General features: G+C 36.4%; 1 protein-coding gene across 29 annotated transcripts in view; it reads left to right on the forward strand.

Moving 5' to 3' along the window:
- The window catches only part of RIMS1 (regulating synaptic membrane exocytosis 1), a 305,676-nt gene that overhangs the window by 105,306 nt on the left and 181,934 nt on the right, over positions 1-18,436 (forward strand). For all 29 annotated transcript variants that reach the window (XM_064707391.1, XM_064707378.1, XM_064707380.1 and 26 more), the window contains exons 2-3: positions 11,592-11,805; positions 13,609-13,620. In XM_064707391.1, the coding sequence (XP_064563461.1) occupies positions 11,592-11,805; positions 13,609-13,620 (226 nt within the window). The remainder of the gene's footprint in view (positions 1-11,591; positions 11,806-13,608; positions 13,621-18,436) is intronic.

Genomic DNA, 18,436 nt, shown 5'->3' on the forward strand with positions numbered 1-18,436 from the left:
AAGATGCCATATGCTTTTCATTTATGTTTACTTAGGCATCCAGAAGAATGAAGAGAATTAAGTAATGCTGGAGACAAGCTTAATCATTATCTTGTGTTCAAGCATTTTGATGGTATATTTAAAATAGATGTGTAAGCCTTTTTTGTTCCTTGTAATATGGAAATTATAAAGGAAGGTGAACAGGATGATAAATTAGAGATGCTCTCAGCAAGGCTGTTAAATTATTTTTAGGTAGAAGACATACTGTACACAGTGAGCCTCAGCTGAATATAATTAATTTGAAACATTATCACTGTTGCGCTTGCAGTCCTATTGTATTTTTTTTCAGTTCTGCATCTTGCTGGCTCCTATCACACCCCTCACTGTGAGATCTTTTCCTGTTTTGCACGTGTCCTGTTTGTTACCACCATATGGTAGTTAGAATTTCAGTAGCTTTGCTCTGTTTACAGACCACTGTGGATTGTCATATTTTTGCTACTCACCCTGTATTGCCATCTGATACCTATCATCTGTTTAACACATTGGATGCCAAAAATACTGAGATTTCTTTTTTCTTCCATATGCATGTATGAGAAATACTGTTTCAGAATGCTGTTTTGATAAGCATTGATCCTAAGTAATTTCCTGTTAATGCTGAACCAGGACCCATACCTCTCAACTTTCCAAACTTTTTACCAGGTGCCAGCTGACTGATGGGATCTATTCCAGCACTGAGGATTTTTTTTTTTACCACCTTATGTGCATTGTACTGTTTGCAGCAGATGAGAGGGTGTTTAAACATCTTTTCCCACTGTGTGACTGTAGCAAAACCAATATTGTCAGAGTATAGCAGGGTCTATTCTTACTCTGATTGCTAATTGCAATTTAGATAGGGTTGCATTAAGGAACTATTTTTTTTAATTGGTTTGGTTGGGTAAATGGGGCTTCTCTTTCACTTGCTTTCTCATGTATTGCTTCAATAATATGTCTACTGGTTACTAGTTCTGTATTCAGAACAAGAGAGCTAAATACTTGTACCTGTGTGTGTTTTTGCGTAGGTGCAAATCTCTGCCTCCCTTTTAAAAACTTTTCCTTAAGATTTTCATTAGTCTTTCATTAGTCTTTTCCCCTCATTCTGTGATTGTTTAATTGAGCTTTTCTACTGTAGCACCCTGCCTTCCCACCTCCATCCTCTTCTCCCTGCCTTGCTCCTTTCTTAATATTCTGAGTTTAATGGCTGATTGGTTGTGATATGATGACCATCCTTAGAGAAAAAAGTGCCTGCAGTAGCCTATTATGTGATTCAATAAATTAATTCAATAAATTGAAGAGAACACTATTTAATTCTCCTTCACGTCAGTCTGAAAACAGATTAGGTTTTGTCTGTTCACAAAAATTTGATTGTGGTGAAGTTTAGCTTAAATAAATGATATTTGTACTCCATAATAAAATGAAACTGATGTTTTTGAAGAGAAAATAAATCAAATCATTCTTTACTCATATATTTAATGTATTTTAAGAGACATTTGCTGGCAGAGCCACTTCACAAAATAGTATTTTACTGCAGAAATTTCCTATGGAGCTCAGAGGCTCCTACTTAAAGGATCACTCCGTGGCATTAAAGCATTGTTGTGTCACCACAAACTCATAGGTCAGCTCATCCAAGACAAGTTCTGTGGACTATTATACAACATGGAGAAGAGAGTGGAATGATGGATTAAATTCAGTAATATACTGGTAATCAGTAATATTTAAATAAATGAGGAAAATGAAGACATCACTTAGTCAGTTGCTAAGGAAAAAAATTAAGGGCATTTCCAGCAGTCTTTTTAGAAGTTTTTGTTAGAGTAGCTCAGTCTAACATAGTTCAGGGCTTGTTCTTTTAAATAAGAAACTGGGTATGAAAATTATTTGTATCTGCAAATGCAGTAACGTAAAAGGATATGCCGTGTCATGTCATAAATTGTACTGCCATGGCTGGGTGTCTCTGAGATCTTTGTTTTCTGCCATAAACCTACACTAAAACAGTTCTTCTGCTATGCTATATAAAGAAAACACAGAGAATGAAAACATTTCACTGAAATACAAAGGCAAATTAACATTATTAATTGCCTTTAGTATTTTTGTCTGTCTTCTCTTAATGTTAAAGTAAGCCCTGATTTCATAATTTAAGTAAGCCTTGCATAAAAAAAAAACTATTTAAAAAATCAAACTATATATATATATAAAATGGGCGAACAGTTCTTTGTTTCAGAAATAGCTGAGAAGAGACAAATCTTGAGATTGCCTCCCAGTTTAGTAGGGGTTAAATTGTAAGAGTGTTGTAAATTGAAGAGATTCTGGAAGATGCTCTCCTTGTTGGGGTCTTGATGCCTAAAGTGGCTACCTAGAACAGAGGCTGGACAGAGTTAAAGGAATAAATTAGGTGTTTATTGAAAGGCCTTCAAAGGACACACCTTGGGCAGCACAAGAGCCCGGCTGGGGCTCTGCCCAAGACTGACCCAGGATGGACCCAGGATGGATGACCGGTCACAAGTTTTCACACTTTTATAAGTTTTAGTACATTTACGTATTTGGGTCAATTGTCCAATTACAGCTTCAGGTTATGAAGTCTCATCCTCCCAGATTGCTCTCTTCAATTCACTATTGTTTACACTTCTTGAGCCTAAAGCTGCAAAGTTGTCCTTGGTTCTCAGGCTGGAAAAGATTGTTTTGTCGAACTACTCTGTGAAGAGAACTTGGTAACACTTTACATGAAGTTCAGAGTCACACAGTGAGGCAGTACAGAATCTGAAGAATTTGAAAGCTAAAAGTTAAAGCATCAGTCTGATAATGTGGGTCAACAGGAGAAAATTTCTCAGGCCTTTTTTACAATGGATCTTGTGGAGACTTAAGCTGACAAATTTTTGGGAACTGAAATTCAGTTTTAAAGCAATGTTTACGGAAAATCAAATTCAGTTTTAAAACAATCTTTGTAGAAAATAATGTTATTTTGATTTTGCTTTTTTTTTCCTAGTCTTTTTTTCTAGGAGATACATATTTCTGATAGAGTCACAAGTGCAAGAGATGCTCAAGCTCACACTTCTGCTGCAGTCAAATAATTTTCCTCAGTTTCTGATTCTGCTTTTTTTTTTTAATCCATAAACGTTAATGCAACTGTATGGAGTCAGATTTTCTTTCTTTCAGTCACATCTAACCCCACTGAGTTTCCTGGAGTGACTGACCATATGGTTGCATGGGTATTGCTGTCCCTCAGTCATTATGGCTCTTTTTTTCTGCAACAATATTACATGAATAATGGCAAATAAAATAATACAGCCATTTACCTCTGCATTTTTTTTGCATGAGTAATTTCAGGAGTCTTTAAAAAGCTGAGTATGCTTATAGGTCCTGTGTTTATTAGGCAGACAATGTTTGGCCTGAATGTGTGTTTTAATGCTGTAGTAAGAGTGGGACTGTAACATAGTGACATTTCTATAACTTTTTAGGTGTTGCATTTGGTAAAGTCCAGGCTGCTAACAGCTCTGTATCATCTCATGAAACTTTCTGAACTTTCTCACTTGGAATTGATGACAACTTCTCAGAGCAAACCAGCTGCTCTCCTGCTGCACTGTCTGTGTTAGGAGAGCTGAGTGGTGAAGAAATTAAGCACAGGAAAATGCAGCAGAGCTGTGATGATTACATGGGATAACTGATACTGGTGAGGCTGCCAGCAGAGGTAAGAGGTGTGTTAGAATGGCCAGACTGGTTAAGACCAAAGGAAGAGGCACTGACACACTGTGGGGTGTTGTCACCACCCATCTACTGGCTCCAGTCAAACTCTCACTTTGCCAATTGAGTTTGAGCAGAAGGCACTGATTCCTTCAGTACTAAATATATCTCAACATGTAAATGCTTTTTAATAGAAGACATGCACAGTTTCTTTCTGAATTCCTCAGCTATGCCTTTTTTAGTACTATTATGTGTTGTTTGCTTTGTTCTCTGGTTTCTCATTTTTACCTGAGAAAGGGTATAGGTCATTTGGGAGGAACTGTGGGAAGCTGGAATGTAAATTCCTTATTGTAGATATTGCATATTTTTGACTCACAGTTCTTCAGTTGTGTAAGGAAAAAGTCTGCTTGTGGGCTGTAGTTATTTTTAAAAACCACCAACAAATAGAAGTATATGAAAATAAAGTTTTCCAATAATCTGCATTAGTAAATCTTCCAGGAAGATGAAAAATTGCATTTTATACAAGTTATTTAATGAGCTCATTTATATGCTTGCAGAAAACCAGCCCTAAGTAAAATGTTAACTTGAAAATGACTGTTCCTGCTGGTGAAAAGGCACCAGATAAGAGCCCTGGGAATAAACTGCAGCCCACACCACTTTGCTGGTGTGTCTCTTCTCTGATGTGATGAGCAGGGACACTTTCTAGACAAGGTGTGGGACGTCTTTGCAACAGCCTGTACAGGCTTGTGAGGATGCTGCCAGGTAGTATGTGCTTGATAATAGACTATAGAAAGGAATTGGAATTAAGACAATTTATATATAGGGAGGAAGTATCTGCTACATGTGTACAACTTTCCAGTGGTGAAGGCCAAGTCTAAGTTCCTGTGTGAGGTCTGTAAGTGAAACCTTTGTCTTGCCCAAGTCTAAATTTTATCATGATTCTCACAATAAAATTTTTCGTGCTTTTGCTTCTCCTGGACTGGTGTCATGGACCTATAGGAAAATACTAAGGCATTAAAAATGCCTTGCCCCTCATAGACATGGGGAAAACTCTAAGTATATTGTCTGAGGGCTGGAAAGCAGAAAGTAAATAACTAGAATCATAACATGATGAAAAGAAATTTTAAAAATTATCTTCATGTGTTTCTGAATCGTGTTGGGAGGTTGGTATTACCATACTGCCTGTAAGCACTTGTCATGCACTAAAACCCTTGTGAGTGGAGGTTTTCACATGTGTAGAAACAAAGGTGATCTTTGTCACTGGGGCAGCCTGCACTGTAGGTGTTAGGCAAATAATAGACCAGTAAAAACAGACAGGAGAGTCTGTATTGTCTAGCCTGTTAAGTAAAAGTTTTAACATGCTTTTGACATATCTAATTTTTGTCCGGATCTTTGCAGGCATCAAGGTGAAGGAGAGCTTTAAGGAGGATAATGTGATAGCAGTGATGTTCCTATTACTCCCATGCTAGAGGCAACAAAGGGAAGTCCTCAAAGACCAGACTGGATGGGACTTTGAGCAGCCTGGTCCATGAAAGGTGTCCCAGCCCATGGCAGGGGGCTTGCAACTAGGTGATCTTTAAGGTCCCTTCCAACCCAAACCATTCTGTGATTCTTGCTTGAAAGTTTAACTTGAGCAGAAGCATCTCAGTCCTGAATGAGAAATCATAGGCAGGATGGAAATAGGCTGTCAAAGTCTTTGAAGGTGAAGATAAGCCATTTATGTTTTATGCAGTAGAAAAGCAGATTCATCGGAGGAATACAAAGAGAGAGGTAAAATAAATTAAATTATATTTGTTGCAGAACTGTGATTACACTATCAGACTGACAGGCTTGCACTGGCAGAAAAAGGAATTGAGGGATGAGCTGGTGATAGCTGAATGTTTAAGCTGGAAAGATATGAAATCAGCTAAACTTCAATGTGTTTTGTTCTGGTGGTTTTTTTTGAGGGTTTTTTTGGGGCTGGTTGGTTGGTTGGTTTTTTTTGGTTTGGGGAGTTTTTTGGGTGTGTGGTTTTCTGTTTGTTTTTTGTTTGGTTTGGTTTTAATTTGCAAAATTAGCCCCTTATACAACAGTTTAGGTGAAGGTCTAAGTAGGTCTGACTCCAGTGTTTAGCACAGTGGTTATTGGTCTCGAGTGCAAACAGAATGGAGAGGGTGTTAAGTTGTGCTGGAGATAGAAGGAAATTTCTGTTTCAATTTATGAAGTTTGGTGTACAGGTCACCCTTGACCGGAGTCAGTATCTATGCCAAACATTTCAGTTTGGAGAGGAGACAAATGTGAGGTAGAGGCAGACCTGTGAGTACAAGAACGGTGAGATTTGTGTTTGCACCAGTGAAACAGGGAGGAAGAAGAAGAGATCTTGGCATGTGGAGAAGGAAGGGCTGACGCCCAGCTGGATTAAGGTGATTGCTGGGGAGATGAAAAATGTCATGGATGGCAGGGGAACACCAAGTTGAGAGAAAATGGAGTTGGTCCATAGTTGTGTGTTGAGTGAACAGGGGAGAGTGAAGAAAGCTTCAGGCCAGGTAAAACTGAAATTTTGAGGAATATTTATTGTTTTTATTGTAGGATAGAGAACATACTATATGTCTATAATAACTATTTTGATATATTTATTTAAAAATGTGTAGGAGTGAGAGACAGGACCTACAGGAAATGTGATTAGGGCAAGGTCAAATGGGTGTTAAGTAAAGTCACAGAAAAGTGACAAGTTGGACAGTAGGAAACAGAAGCAGTCAGTATGTGCAGGAGAAAATATGGATATGAAAGCCACTAACTCTACCATTTGAATAATGGTAGAGTTTGATAAATGCTTGTATTTCTTTTACAGAAACATGACCCTTTTTTACCTCTAAAGATCAGTTGATTTATCGTATTGCTACCTGTTTCACACCTTACAGAAACTATGTCTTGCTTGCCTTTGGTTTTTAAAGCAGCAGTTCACACTAAATAAAAAATACAATATTAGCATTAATATAGAAATATTAACATCCAAAATCACAGAAGTCCAATATTTTGCAATACAAGTACATCCTGCAGTTATTTCATCTTTACAAAATAACCAAACCAAGTATTGCCCATGCTAAAAAAGCAGCACACCCCCAAACATTTAAAAATATCCTTGTCTTCAAATTAACATTGCTACATCAAGGGAGCTTGAAGAGTTAGATATGTTGTTACTATTCAATCTTAACTTGTCCTACCTGTACAGAGGGTATAGATTTTAAAAATGGATTTTTATGTCATGGGATGAATAATGAAGTAACCAGAAAATATATCAAGAGTTCTCCACTCAACTTTAGCTGTTTTTCTTGTCAACACATGCTAGATTCCCCATAAACCCCTCATTTCTCTTTATTCATACAAAACTATCCACAGCAAGTTGCTGAAATGGCCTGTCTGGACTTTGTTGTTTAAAGTATATTCCCAGAAGCTGGAATGAGTTGAGAGCTTTTCCCAGCTGAGGTGCTGGTGGGGCTGAGGCCGAAGCTCCCTCTGGAAGCACCTCCATGAGATGGTGCTGCAGGGCTGGCACACCAGCAAGGCATCTGCTGCCACTGAGGTAATTCCAGCTCTACAGAGCAGCTGAACAACGTTTTTCAGGTCACAGCTTCAATGTAGATGCTCAAGGATCACCAACAGGTTTTTAGCTCTAGCTGTTGCTTTCGTGGGCATACGCAGTATTGCTGTTTGCATTTTAAATTATTTATTTGTCGTAAAAAAAGAATGCCAAGAACAGAGCTTGCTAAACGCCTGCTTATCTTATGGAAAAACTTGTGTGAGCTCTGTGTGATGATGTGTTTGTGTGGTGTGGGTGAAGAGGACAAAATGCTGCATTTTGCTAAGCTTTTTTTCAGACGTGGTAGCTGCTGGTGGATAGTTACTTAAGGCTGTGTCACTTAGAAGGCGGCACTTTTTCTACTAACATGAACTCATGACAGGGCATAATATTTTTATAACATTACATCAGGTGTTTAATTTTGAGACTGAGCCATTTGAGTTGAACTAGGAGACTGAAAATACGATCTGCATTGCCACCTACTGGATTCGTAAGGAAGTACAAAATATAATTTCATTCCACATTTAAAGTAATTTAAAATGTAACTGCATGAAAGAGACACAAATCTTAATAAATTTTTTATATAATCTGTGCAGACAGAGCATAAATAGGCAAATGCGATATTTTGAAGCTTTCTACTCTTCAGGATATATATACAAATAATTTAGATAGGTATTTAAAACAGCAAAATATAATTTAATATGTGAATTTAAAGCAGCAAAAGAAGCAATAATATAGTCTATTAAAAATTACAGCCTTCAATTGTAATTTAAATAATTAAAACAATAAAATATATATATATATATCTTGGTCCAGGTGCAAAGAATCCAACAACATAAATGATAATTTCTCTGTGTTATGTAACACATTTTGAACAGTCTATGTTATAAATGGCCTCAGTGTTCATTGTTTGTTCTCCTAATTATATCAGTGAGCTGTCTGAAAAGTTTAAATTATGTAAGTTATTTATCACAAGTGTCTTCATTCAAGGCTTACAGTTTTTTGCTAAGTATATGAAGATGTGAGTAAAGCCTTGAAGAATTGCCTATCAGTAATTTTTTTACTAGTTTACACTGTAAAAAGTAAAAGTCTTACCATCAAATTAAAATAATGAATGTTCAAATGAAAATATGGTACATATACAGCACAGCTGAAGCAGGGGTTTTTGTGAAATACCTTTGAAAAAAAAGGGAGGAGGAAGCCATCATGTTTTCTTGGAGAAAATACAGCAGCAACCTAAACATATGTTGAGTTCTATGTACATGGTAAAAGTGAGCGGGTTAAGTCTTTCCCTGTAGGCATGCAAAGTGTGTGTTGGTTTTTGTGCTCGGTGGGTAGTGATGCTGACCCCCTTTGCAGCTGCAGCAAAGTCCCGAGGCTGATGTCCCTCTCCAAGCTGCTCAGTCTCTCCAGTATTTTAGCAACAGTGGAGTGTGGTTTAGTCACAGGAGATGTGATGGGCCCAAAGACTCTCCCATGGTGGGATTTTTTTGATCACTCATGTGTGCCATGCCTGTGGGTGTGAAATAGCAGCGCCCTCCCCAGACGCGTCCACTGGGGTGGATGCCGCTCTTTGTTCAGAGTCTGCACGGGTGAAGTGCTGCAGCAATGTCTCAGAGTAAGCTGATCCTGCACGTGCCCTTCACTCCTGTAGCAGAACCAGATAAATGTTTGGGTGCATGATGAAAAATCATATGGGTGTATGCATATATCCCTCTCACACAGTGGTCTGGTTGTCTTTCTGTTAGAGGGGATTGCATTGGTGTCTGCCTCAAGGCTCTGCCAAGCCATGTATCATACGCTCTTATTAGGTCTTTAGTTTAACCTTTAGGTGCTTGTCTACATTAAGGAATATTTAATAGTTTTAAATTTTCCTTTCTTCTGATGAAAATGTGCTCAATAGCCTGGAAGTTAAAGAACAAGTCAAAACCTACCAACTGTATTTTAGTTCTTGCTTAATACTTAAAACGCTTCTAATATATGGCAAAACTATTGAGGGGGATTTTCTGCCACCATTATAGAAGAGCCAGAGATACAGAAATCCAGCTTTTTCCTCAAAAAGGTCGTTAAAAAAAGAGCCAATTGAACCAGACCTGCTGTGAGCTGGGTAAGATTCTTTCTGCTCTGTGAAATGTGCAGTCGTTTTCTCCAGTTCCGTTCTCACTGTAGATAAAATGCCAGCATTTCCTCAGTAGTGCTGTGTGTGATATGCAAGATAAAAGTTTCAAAGCCTTGATAGTAAAACATGTCTTACATGGATTCAGAAATTAACAAATCTATAAACAAGTGATACTTATTTATAAAGAACTTTAATTTCATCTCATTTAAGTTTTGCCCAGTTTGTAGCATGTTCATCTATCTCTTGGTGCACACAGAAGGACAAAAACATAATTGTATTAATACTCTTCCTAAGCTTTGTTTGAGATAGAAATGTTCAAATGTAGATGGTATAATTGGAAAAGAACAGGAAGAAGGGCAGTGCTTGCTGTTATCTTCCCTTTCCATATTAGTGAACAGCCAGGGCTTTTGTTTTTACTCTAGTGGAGGAGAACTGAATTAAGTTTCCGTGGCTTCATTTTTTAATAGAATATTTGATGTAATAAGAAATTTACCTACACACCTCTCCATTATTTAATTGCATTCTTTAAGCTAGTTATTATAAAAATTCCTGAATGTCTTAAGTTGTTTTTGTGCATTATAAGTAAGAAGCTGTGTAAGATAAGTTAATTCATACGTGTAATCCAGTTATATGGCAAAAAGTATTAAGTTTCTCCAGTATTTTGCCTAATTCTTTGACCTACTTTTCTCATCGTACTAAATACTGCAAAGGTTTTTAAGCAGGTTAGTAAAAAATAAAACAAAACAAACCCTTTGCTGCTCCTGCCAAGCTTTTGATTTACATAAAGCGTTAAGTTTAATGTATCATGTTTGTAGTTGAGGAGAATAGATTATTCAGTTGCTTAGCTTTTGCTGTTGTTGCATTCTCACTAGAATGCACCCATGTGATGTTACTGGTTTTAGTGTGAGAGCTGGTTGAAATACAATTCACAAGCAATAATATTCCTGTCCAACTGAATTATGTGTGTTTTACCACAATTCCTGTGAGTTAAGTTGAATTATCATTTTTTAGGCTTGAATATCATGTTAAAGTAAAAATATCCACATAACCAAAAAAGTGTTTCATACAAATAACACAGATCATTTACATCTTAAAACTCCAGACAAGTTCTCCACACACACACAAGCCCACAGAAACATGGCATTGTGTCACTAAAAATACACTGGTTAAATGGTGTGAGTCAGTGCTAATTAAGGAAGTAGGTAGAGGTAGCTCAGAGCAGAGATAAAGGATATCACCAAGACCTCTATAGACAACACACCTACTGTTTCCATTTATTAAACTCAAGATTGCCTCTTTCTATTCATGATCTGTGTAGTTGCTCATGATTTTTAAACGTTATCCGTGGAGATGTAGATTTGAAGCAACATCTGGAAAAGCCTTACAGTTCTACATAGCATGTGGCAAAGACCAAGTTTTGCCCTTCTGGAATCTCCTCCTTAGGCTGGCTCAGGTCTTTTTGAGCTGTATTTAGGAGGTGAGTGTGTTGTGCAGCAGTATGCTTCTCCAGATGGTGGGCATAGGGTCAGGGTGTTTGTTGTTTGGGGCAGCTGGAGGAGAAGTGCTGCTTCTTTCAACACCAGTCTTCATCCTAGGAACCTGTGCACCTGCTAATGCTTCTGTATACTCCTACAGCTAAGCTGGGATATCTATAATGAGGGATAGCAAACTTTTAAGTATTCACTCATACTTAACAAGAGAAAACACAACAGATTGTTAAGATACAAATTTGAAATAAAAAGATGTTCTCATGTTCTTGTAAGGTCAGTGTCATCGCAGACCATGTTTTGAAATATCTGTTGCATGTGTTAGTAATCTAGATTTTGAAAGCACTGAAACTGGAGATTGATTTACATATTTTGATTACACCTGATGAATAAATTAAGTTGGTTAAAAAGATGCAGATTTGTTCACACAGTTATTTCTTTTATTCAGTACATGGTAGGCAGTTTTGTTCAGTATACGCATTTGGATCAATTTCTGGACAAGTGAAATGATTTGTTTGTAATCTTTGAGGTAAGCCTTCAAGAACAAAGATGTCTATTTTTTTTTTCCTTTAGATTGCCCTATACAGTCTTCTGTGTGCAGTGTGTATTTGATATGAGGTACATGTAGTATTGTGAACAGGCCCAGAATATTAGATGGAGTTGCAAACTGAAGAAATACAGAGTAGTAATCTTTCCTCCTATTCGTGCTATATAAACTTTTTTCTCATCTATGCAGGAGGTTGCATCAACAATTTGAAAGCTATAAAGAGCAAGTAAGAAAGATAGGGGAAGAAGCCCGCCGTTACCAGGGAGAGCACAAGGATGATGCTCCAACATGTGGAATCTGTCATAAAACAAAGTTTGCAGATGGTTGTGGCCATTTGTGCTCTTATTGCCGGACCAAGTTCTGTGCTCGGTGTGGAGGTCGTGTCTCTCTGCGATCAAACAATGTAAGTGTTCTGAATTATGCTCTTAAGGAAAAGCCTCCTGACATTGTCATGCTGCAGATTGTTCACTTTAAGTTTGGCATTTCATGCGTCATTTTACTTAAGTGTTTCGTTCATTGCTTCATTATGATGTGTGTATCATACACGTAAATCAATGTAAAATCATACAAGTAAAACAAATGTATCTAATGATTGCCAAGGTACTTGGGAATCACAGAGTTAATTAAAGCAAAAGAGTAATAGTGTCCAGTTCTATGGAGCGAAAGCTTGTAGAAAATATACTTGTTTTTCATAGAATAAAAAAAGAAACCCTTTTGCTCAGGTACAACTCCACATTAATAAATTCTTATTGAAGCCTTATTTAGTATTGCATTTTTATTTTCATTGAGCCTGTCATAAACATTTATAGATTGCTTTTACATGAAGTCAGTCAATTTTTTGGTTTAAAAAAACCAGAAAACAACCACTTTTCTTGGCAGAGGAAAAGTGTTATGCCAATTTATTTAAAATTTTTTTTAAAGAATAAAACTTCAGATTAGTCTGGATTAAGCATCCTACTTTCAGGTAAGTGAAATGAATGGTTCTCCCTCTGATTTGCATGAGTTAGCTGTAGCAGCTTTCCACAAAACCAAATATTATCCAAGAGTACCCTCTGGTCAGTCAGTCCCTTCCAAGCCTCTGACTACTCTCATACAGGAGCAGTAGGATCTAAATTTGGAATACTGTTATTCAGTGATTATTTTTGGCTGGTCATCAAGAACTATGGTGTGTTGTAAAACTTTATGAATTTTAAAATGTTTTAAAATTTAAAATATTTTATATAAGTTATATTATCTATGTATAATTTTATATAATATATAATTTATATAAAATAATTTTATATATTATTTAAAATAAAATGCTGTAAATTTTACGCATCTCTTTTTATTACGTGAACAGTTTTATTTTCTGACATGAGATGAGGCAACTTTCTTGTGTGGCTTTAAGATGCCAGGCTTTTGTAGGGTAAATTTATAGGTGCTCTTGGTATCAACACAAATTCACCTAAAAGTGAACACAGATTGTATAGCAGATAATCATGTTCACAAAGGAACAAGTTTGTGGCCTTTTCACTTTTTTTAAGATGGACATCAGCTGAATAGGCCTTCTGAAATTTCATGTAAAGCAAAAATGATTCCCCAAAAAGATGCATTTCATGGTTGTTTTAGAGATTTTCCATAGCCTCCGATGTACCTGTGAGTCTCAATTAAATTAAATTCACATGCTGAAGAGAACTATGTAGGTAAACTGAATGAAAATGTGCGTGTATTAATATTAGTAAAAATAGATGCATTTAGTAAAAATAGATGCATTGCATTGTGTCACCTGTAGATGGTGTCATCAGAGCAAGTCTCTGAAAATATAGTTTACTTTGATGTATTACATTATTCTATTAATGAGTGCATGTGATACAGCTTAACTTTATTCAGAAAAAAAAATGGAAATGTATTTTAACCATTTTTCACCCCCTATTTCAAGCCACAGAAATGGAAGAGTGTCATTTCATTTGTAACTTGCATTTTGTTTCTTATATTGTTTATGCTTCTGTGGGTCAGGGCACGAAAACATGTTTTCAACATATACAGTAATGTCATCTTTTTATTTAAAGCTCTTTTTTTCTTAATTTTGTGGTTTTGTCTCTTCGTAGAGAGTTATTGGAATTGCATTTCTTTGAAATCTGTCTAATAATACTTGCCTATTTTATTCTTTATCTCTTCTTTTTTTCTTTTCTCTTTTTATTCTGCTTCCTTGGATGCTTTCCCAAAGGAGGACAAAGTGGTTAGAATCCATGCTTTTTATAATTTATTGTTATAATGTTGTTAGTTAACTGGGATACATATTAATGTGAAAAACTGAACTGAAATTTCATAATCACCCACAGGGGAGGGGGGAAAACAGGAATCCTGACACCCAGGCCCTGCACGTCCCTTAGCTGAACATAGGCCTTGAAGACAGCTCAGCAAGGAAACCCAAGACTCTTGTCAAAGTTATGACAATAAAAGAAATTAAGGACCGAGAATTACTTATAGGCTAAAAAGTAGAGGAGCCAATAAAGTGTAATAAAATTTTATTTCATAAATATACATCTTTAGTTAACGGTTTTGACTTTTTGCATGCAAGGTCCTTCCATCAGCTTCAGGAAATCTAATTTAGTATTTAATTCTAATTTTACACTGTTTTACATGGTTTGCTGTGTTTCACCTCTAGCTGCAGCAGAAACTCAGGGAATTCTTGTAAAATCAGCTTTTTGATTGACGTTTGGAATAATACATATAGGCAAACAAACTGGACGTAAGTATTGTGAGCAAGGTGGAGAGAATCCTTTCTGAATGCGTAGTTATAATTTCAAAAATCTGCAGAACTGTTAGGATCAGGCGCAGGCATATTCCCCAGTGTTGCCTGTGCCTTGTCTCAGATAGGTGAGGGGAGTGCCCTGCTCCTCTCTGCACCCTGTGCATGCATCAGGTGTGGCAGTGCCTGAGCAGAGCAGTGCACGTGCATTCAAAACCTTTTCTGGGGCACTTCTGCAAAAGGTAGTACTCCAGATTTTTAATTGGGGTATTAAGTATGGCAATTGGGTAGCTTTTCTGGTACCTCAGCTGAAACAAGTGTAAATTATTTACAATCCAGTGTATCTTTTGATATGTTCTTTGTTGAGTTATGCTTGCAATATGGTGTTATGTGTTTTGCCCCATTTTAAATACTAGTACTCCTGTAACCTGAAATTTAGTTTTGTTTAAATTCCAAGAGAAAATTATTTCTATCACATTTGAGCATTGCAGTAGGTTTTTAATATGTTAGTATTAGAGCTACTCTGAAGATATATTCTGAAAACATATCTGACTTGTTTGGATTCTCCTAAATTCAATTAAATACATCCTTATAATTTGCACTTTTCTTAGTTTAGGTTTTTCTAAAGGTTTAGGTTAGTTTAGGTGTTGAACTCCAGTCTTCCACATGCCAAGAAAATGCCGTAATAGTAATGTGTGAAAATAAATTCTATATGGTGTGATAAAGCTGAGCTACTTCTCCTTAACAGCTGAAAAATTAACGATACTAACTAGTCCTGAATGTGTGAAAAACTTGGGGATCACTTCTTTAAAGTACCATTACTTTAGCAGTGCCTCTCTCTAAAAGTTAATGTAATATATAGAATAAGTTAATTTCAAAATATTAATACATACCTAAAAATAGCATGCTTTAGAACAATTGGTACAATTAAAATAGAGCAACATGAGAAAAATATTGTTTCTTAATTATTTTCAATGGCTCAACATTCCTGACTAATTACATATGGCAAGTTTCATATCAGTAAAAACTTTTAAAATGTATTTATCCCTTAGTGTCCACATGAATTTTTTACCACAATAAATTATATTGATACCAAACACATGCACCAAGTTTCTTCAAGTTAAGGGTGCATCGTTTGGCAAGGATGCTGAAGTGTGAATTACCAAAGTGTCAGCTCAGGAAAAGTCAAATGTTAACTTTGATTCAGGTGTTTCCTGTAGCGTTGGAGAATTAATGATCCCTCACCTGGGTATTGTTTCCCATTCATTACCCATCTTTTACAAATACAAATTGTGACAGGCACAAAGAAAGTCAATCAGAGGATGATCCAGAAAATAGAGAGCTGCTCATGTGAGAGGAGGCTTGGGGAGATTAAGGGGACAAGACCTAAAGCAATTATAGTTGATAACTGGAAGTATGGAATTGATCTGTGGAAATGCAGAAAATTTAAACATGAGAATAGAGGACAGTGAATACATGAGACCAAATATGTACGACTTGGTCCTAAACACTCCTGGCTTGAAAAAAGGTGTTTACAAGCATTAAAGCCTTGAGAATTTATTTCATGTGGCTTATTGGAAAGAAAAAGAGCTCAATAAAACTTTAAAGGCTAAATTTAATGAGGTTAGGAAAGGATTCATGTGATGTGGTTGCTTGTGGCTGTAGGGCAATGTACAAGGTCCCTAAGAGGTCCTTGCAGCTCTTGATTGTAGCTAAATATTTTAAAAATGTAATGCTTTGAAGCTTTTCTTGACCTTTTCAAGTAAGTGCCAAATATTTCTTAAGGATTTTTTCAAATATATATTGCAGGACTTAATATGTTCTCTCCTAATTTAAAATCATAAAGGACATCCCAAAACACCTTGTAGTGAGAGTTAGTAGGCATCCTAGGCTGATCAAGAAATGACTCCATTACACTTCCAAAATTATTTGGCAATAACTGGCATACTCTAGGGACTAATGAGTTACATGAATTTCAGTTATTGCTCTGAAATGTCAGTGCATACTCAAATATGTTTCTGAAGTTCTTTCATGTTTTTTGAGTATTGGTTAGCCCTTTGTACTTCTGACCTGAGTTTGCTCTCCTTTCATATAGTTGCAGGCAGACCACATTTAGTGGGTTTAATTCAATTTTATGTGAGATAAGGTTTCAGAAGGAAGTCAGGTAGGTTTCTTTTTTCTTTAAGAGAAAGCTGACATTTCTATTTTGGCAGAATATCCTAGGTGGCTTTAGTTCTTTATAGAGGGCCTACACTTCCATTTTGAATCTTTTTAGTTATGTTCTGTACACCAAGATTTTAATTGCCAAAATGGTAGTGGGTTTAAGTTACTTCCCTCTGTTCCATTCACTCTCTCTTGTGATGTGAAATATTTTGATTATATTTTGGTAATATTTTGGAAATATTTTAGGGCAGTGGAAAAGTCAGAAAAATGTCCAACTAGTAGTTGTCCATGGTTTGGTAAGGGGTGGGAAGGGCCCAACCTCAATGGACTGGCTGCCACTGCTTTCTCTGTTCTTCCCTGCCATGGTACCACAACCTTGTAAAGCAGAAAAATGACTGAAAATACAACTTTTTTTCTTTCCTCATTCCTGCGAAGCTTTTTCACAGTATTTGGTTAGGTAATGCAAAAATACGTATTGCCTTTGTGATAACCTGATCCGTGTTTCTTTCTCCTAATAGAAGAGGAGATACAGTATAGGATAAAAAAATGAATGAGCAAATGTAGTTTCTTTGGATCAAAATTCAGATATTTCGTGAGGTGCTGTGGGTGTATTGAACTAAGTGAAATATGTATGACATTGACAGAATTAGGTGGAAGATCCATGTTCCAGATTAAGCTATATAATTATCCATAGCAATCAGTCTACCATTGTAGAGGTTTCATTAGGATTACTATTTTTTATCAACTTTCAAATGAAAAAAATAAGGAGCAAGTGTTAAAAGTAAATGTTGTTACAATTTTCCTGTGCTTTGTAGAATAGACCAGTTTGCTTTCTCTTTTTTCTATTTCCATACGTAAAGGGCAACTGGTGGGAAATCCGGATGTAAAATACATTAGAAATATATGAGAATTTATGTCACTGAACTTAGTAGTATGTGGTTGCAGAAAATAATGCTGGTAATCAGTGCAGAAGAGAGTCCTATTTCTGATCTGGCTGTCACTGAGATTGTTTTCATTTTAGTATAATGTCAGTGATTTATACTTGGAAAGAAAGACATCTTTGAAACAGTTGCTTAATTGTGTGTCAGGCGGCTTTTTCAGGGAGTTTGTAATTTAGTTCCTTTAAATTATACTTAAAATTTGCTTACATAATGGCTTGCTAATTTAAGCCTTACCAACTTGACTACATATGCCATGCAATTCAGCTGTGTACCAAAGCTTTAACAGAGGTTGGTAATATTGTCAGAACAAAATGTCTGGATTGTCAGGATTTTTTTTTACATCTCTTGAACAGAACTCCTAGGTCAAATTGTCCATTAAAAGACTGTATGCTCTGACTAACACAGCTGTAGAACAAAACAGAAAAATCCAACAGAAGGATGTAAATTACATAGCAAATTGCAAATTGATAGCTGATACATTTTCTCTCTGTAGCATTCAACGTAATTTGTTTCCAAAAGATATGGGGTTTGTATGCATCATGAAAGAAGCACTGCTTTTCAGTAATGACTCCCTAGAACTGCTGCTTCTAGCAGGGAAAAAAAAACCAAACAAAGGCCAGCAAGAAATTGAGGAATTCTATTTCAAGTAAGGGGGGAGGGATCATTGTCCTCTGCTTGTGGGAAGTTAATTTGCTTTCAAACAAATACAAGAGTATAAAATTTCTAGGGAAATCCTTAAAATTAGCTTGCTCTTCAAGTTTGCTGAGTATATGTATGTATAAGCATATATTGTACAGATTTTTCGTAAGCGAATGTACATGCATACCATATATGTGCATCCTACTACAATGCCTAATACAGGAAGTACAGGGCAACCCAGTTGTTTGACCTTTGAAATATGTTAATGATTCAAGATATTTAAATCACCTGAGGAGTTATTATTTATGTGCCCATTTCTCTGGACAGAAAGAGATGTTATGCTATAGCAGTCACAGAATCTCTGAAGGACTGAGGTTGGTGAGGTCGTCTGATCCAATGCCTCCATACTAAGGGAACTTGCTCCTTCCAGCTTGGCATATTGATGTGTCTTTTGCCTTGCAGAGTGAACAGTGGAAAACTCAAAGATATTTCATGTCATTTTTGTTACTTGCTTGCTTATTGTAACTATAAACATTATAGGCTTACACAAAATCTCCTTA

Source organism: Zonotrichia leucophrys, chromosome 3 (genome assembly GCF_028769735.1).
Source record: "Zonotrichia leucophrys gambelii isolate GWCS_2022_RI chromosome 3, RI_Zleu_2.0, whole genome shotgun sequence".
In the NCBI taxonomy this organism is placed as follows: Eukaryota; Metazoa; Chordata; class Aves; order Passeriformes; family Passerellidae; genus Zonotrichia; species Zonotrichia leucophrys.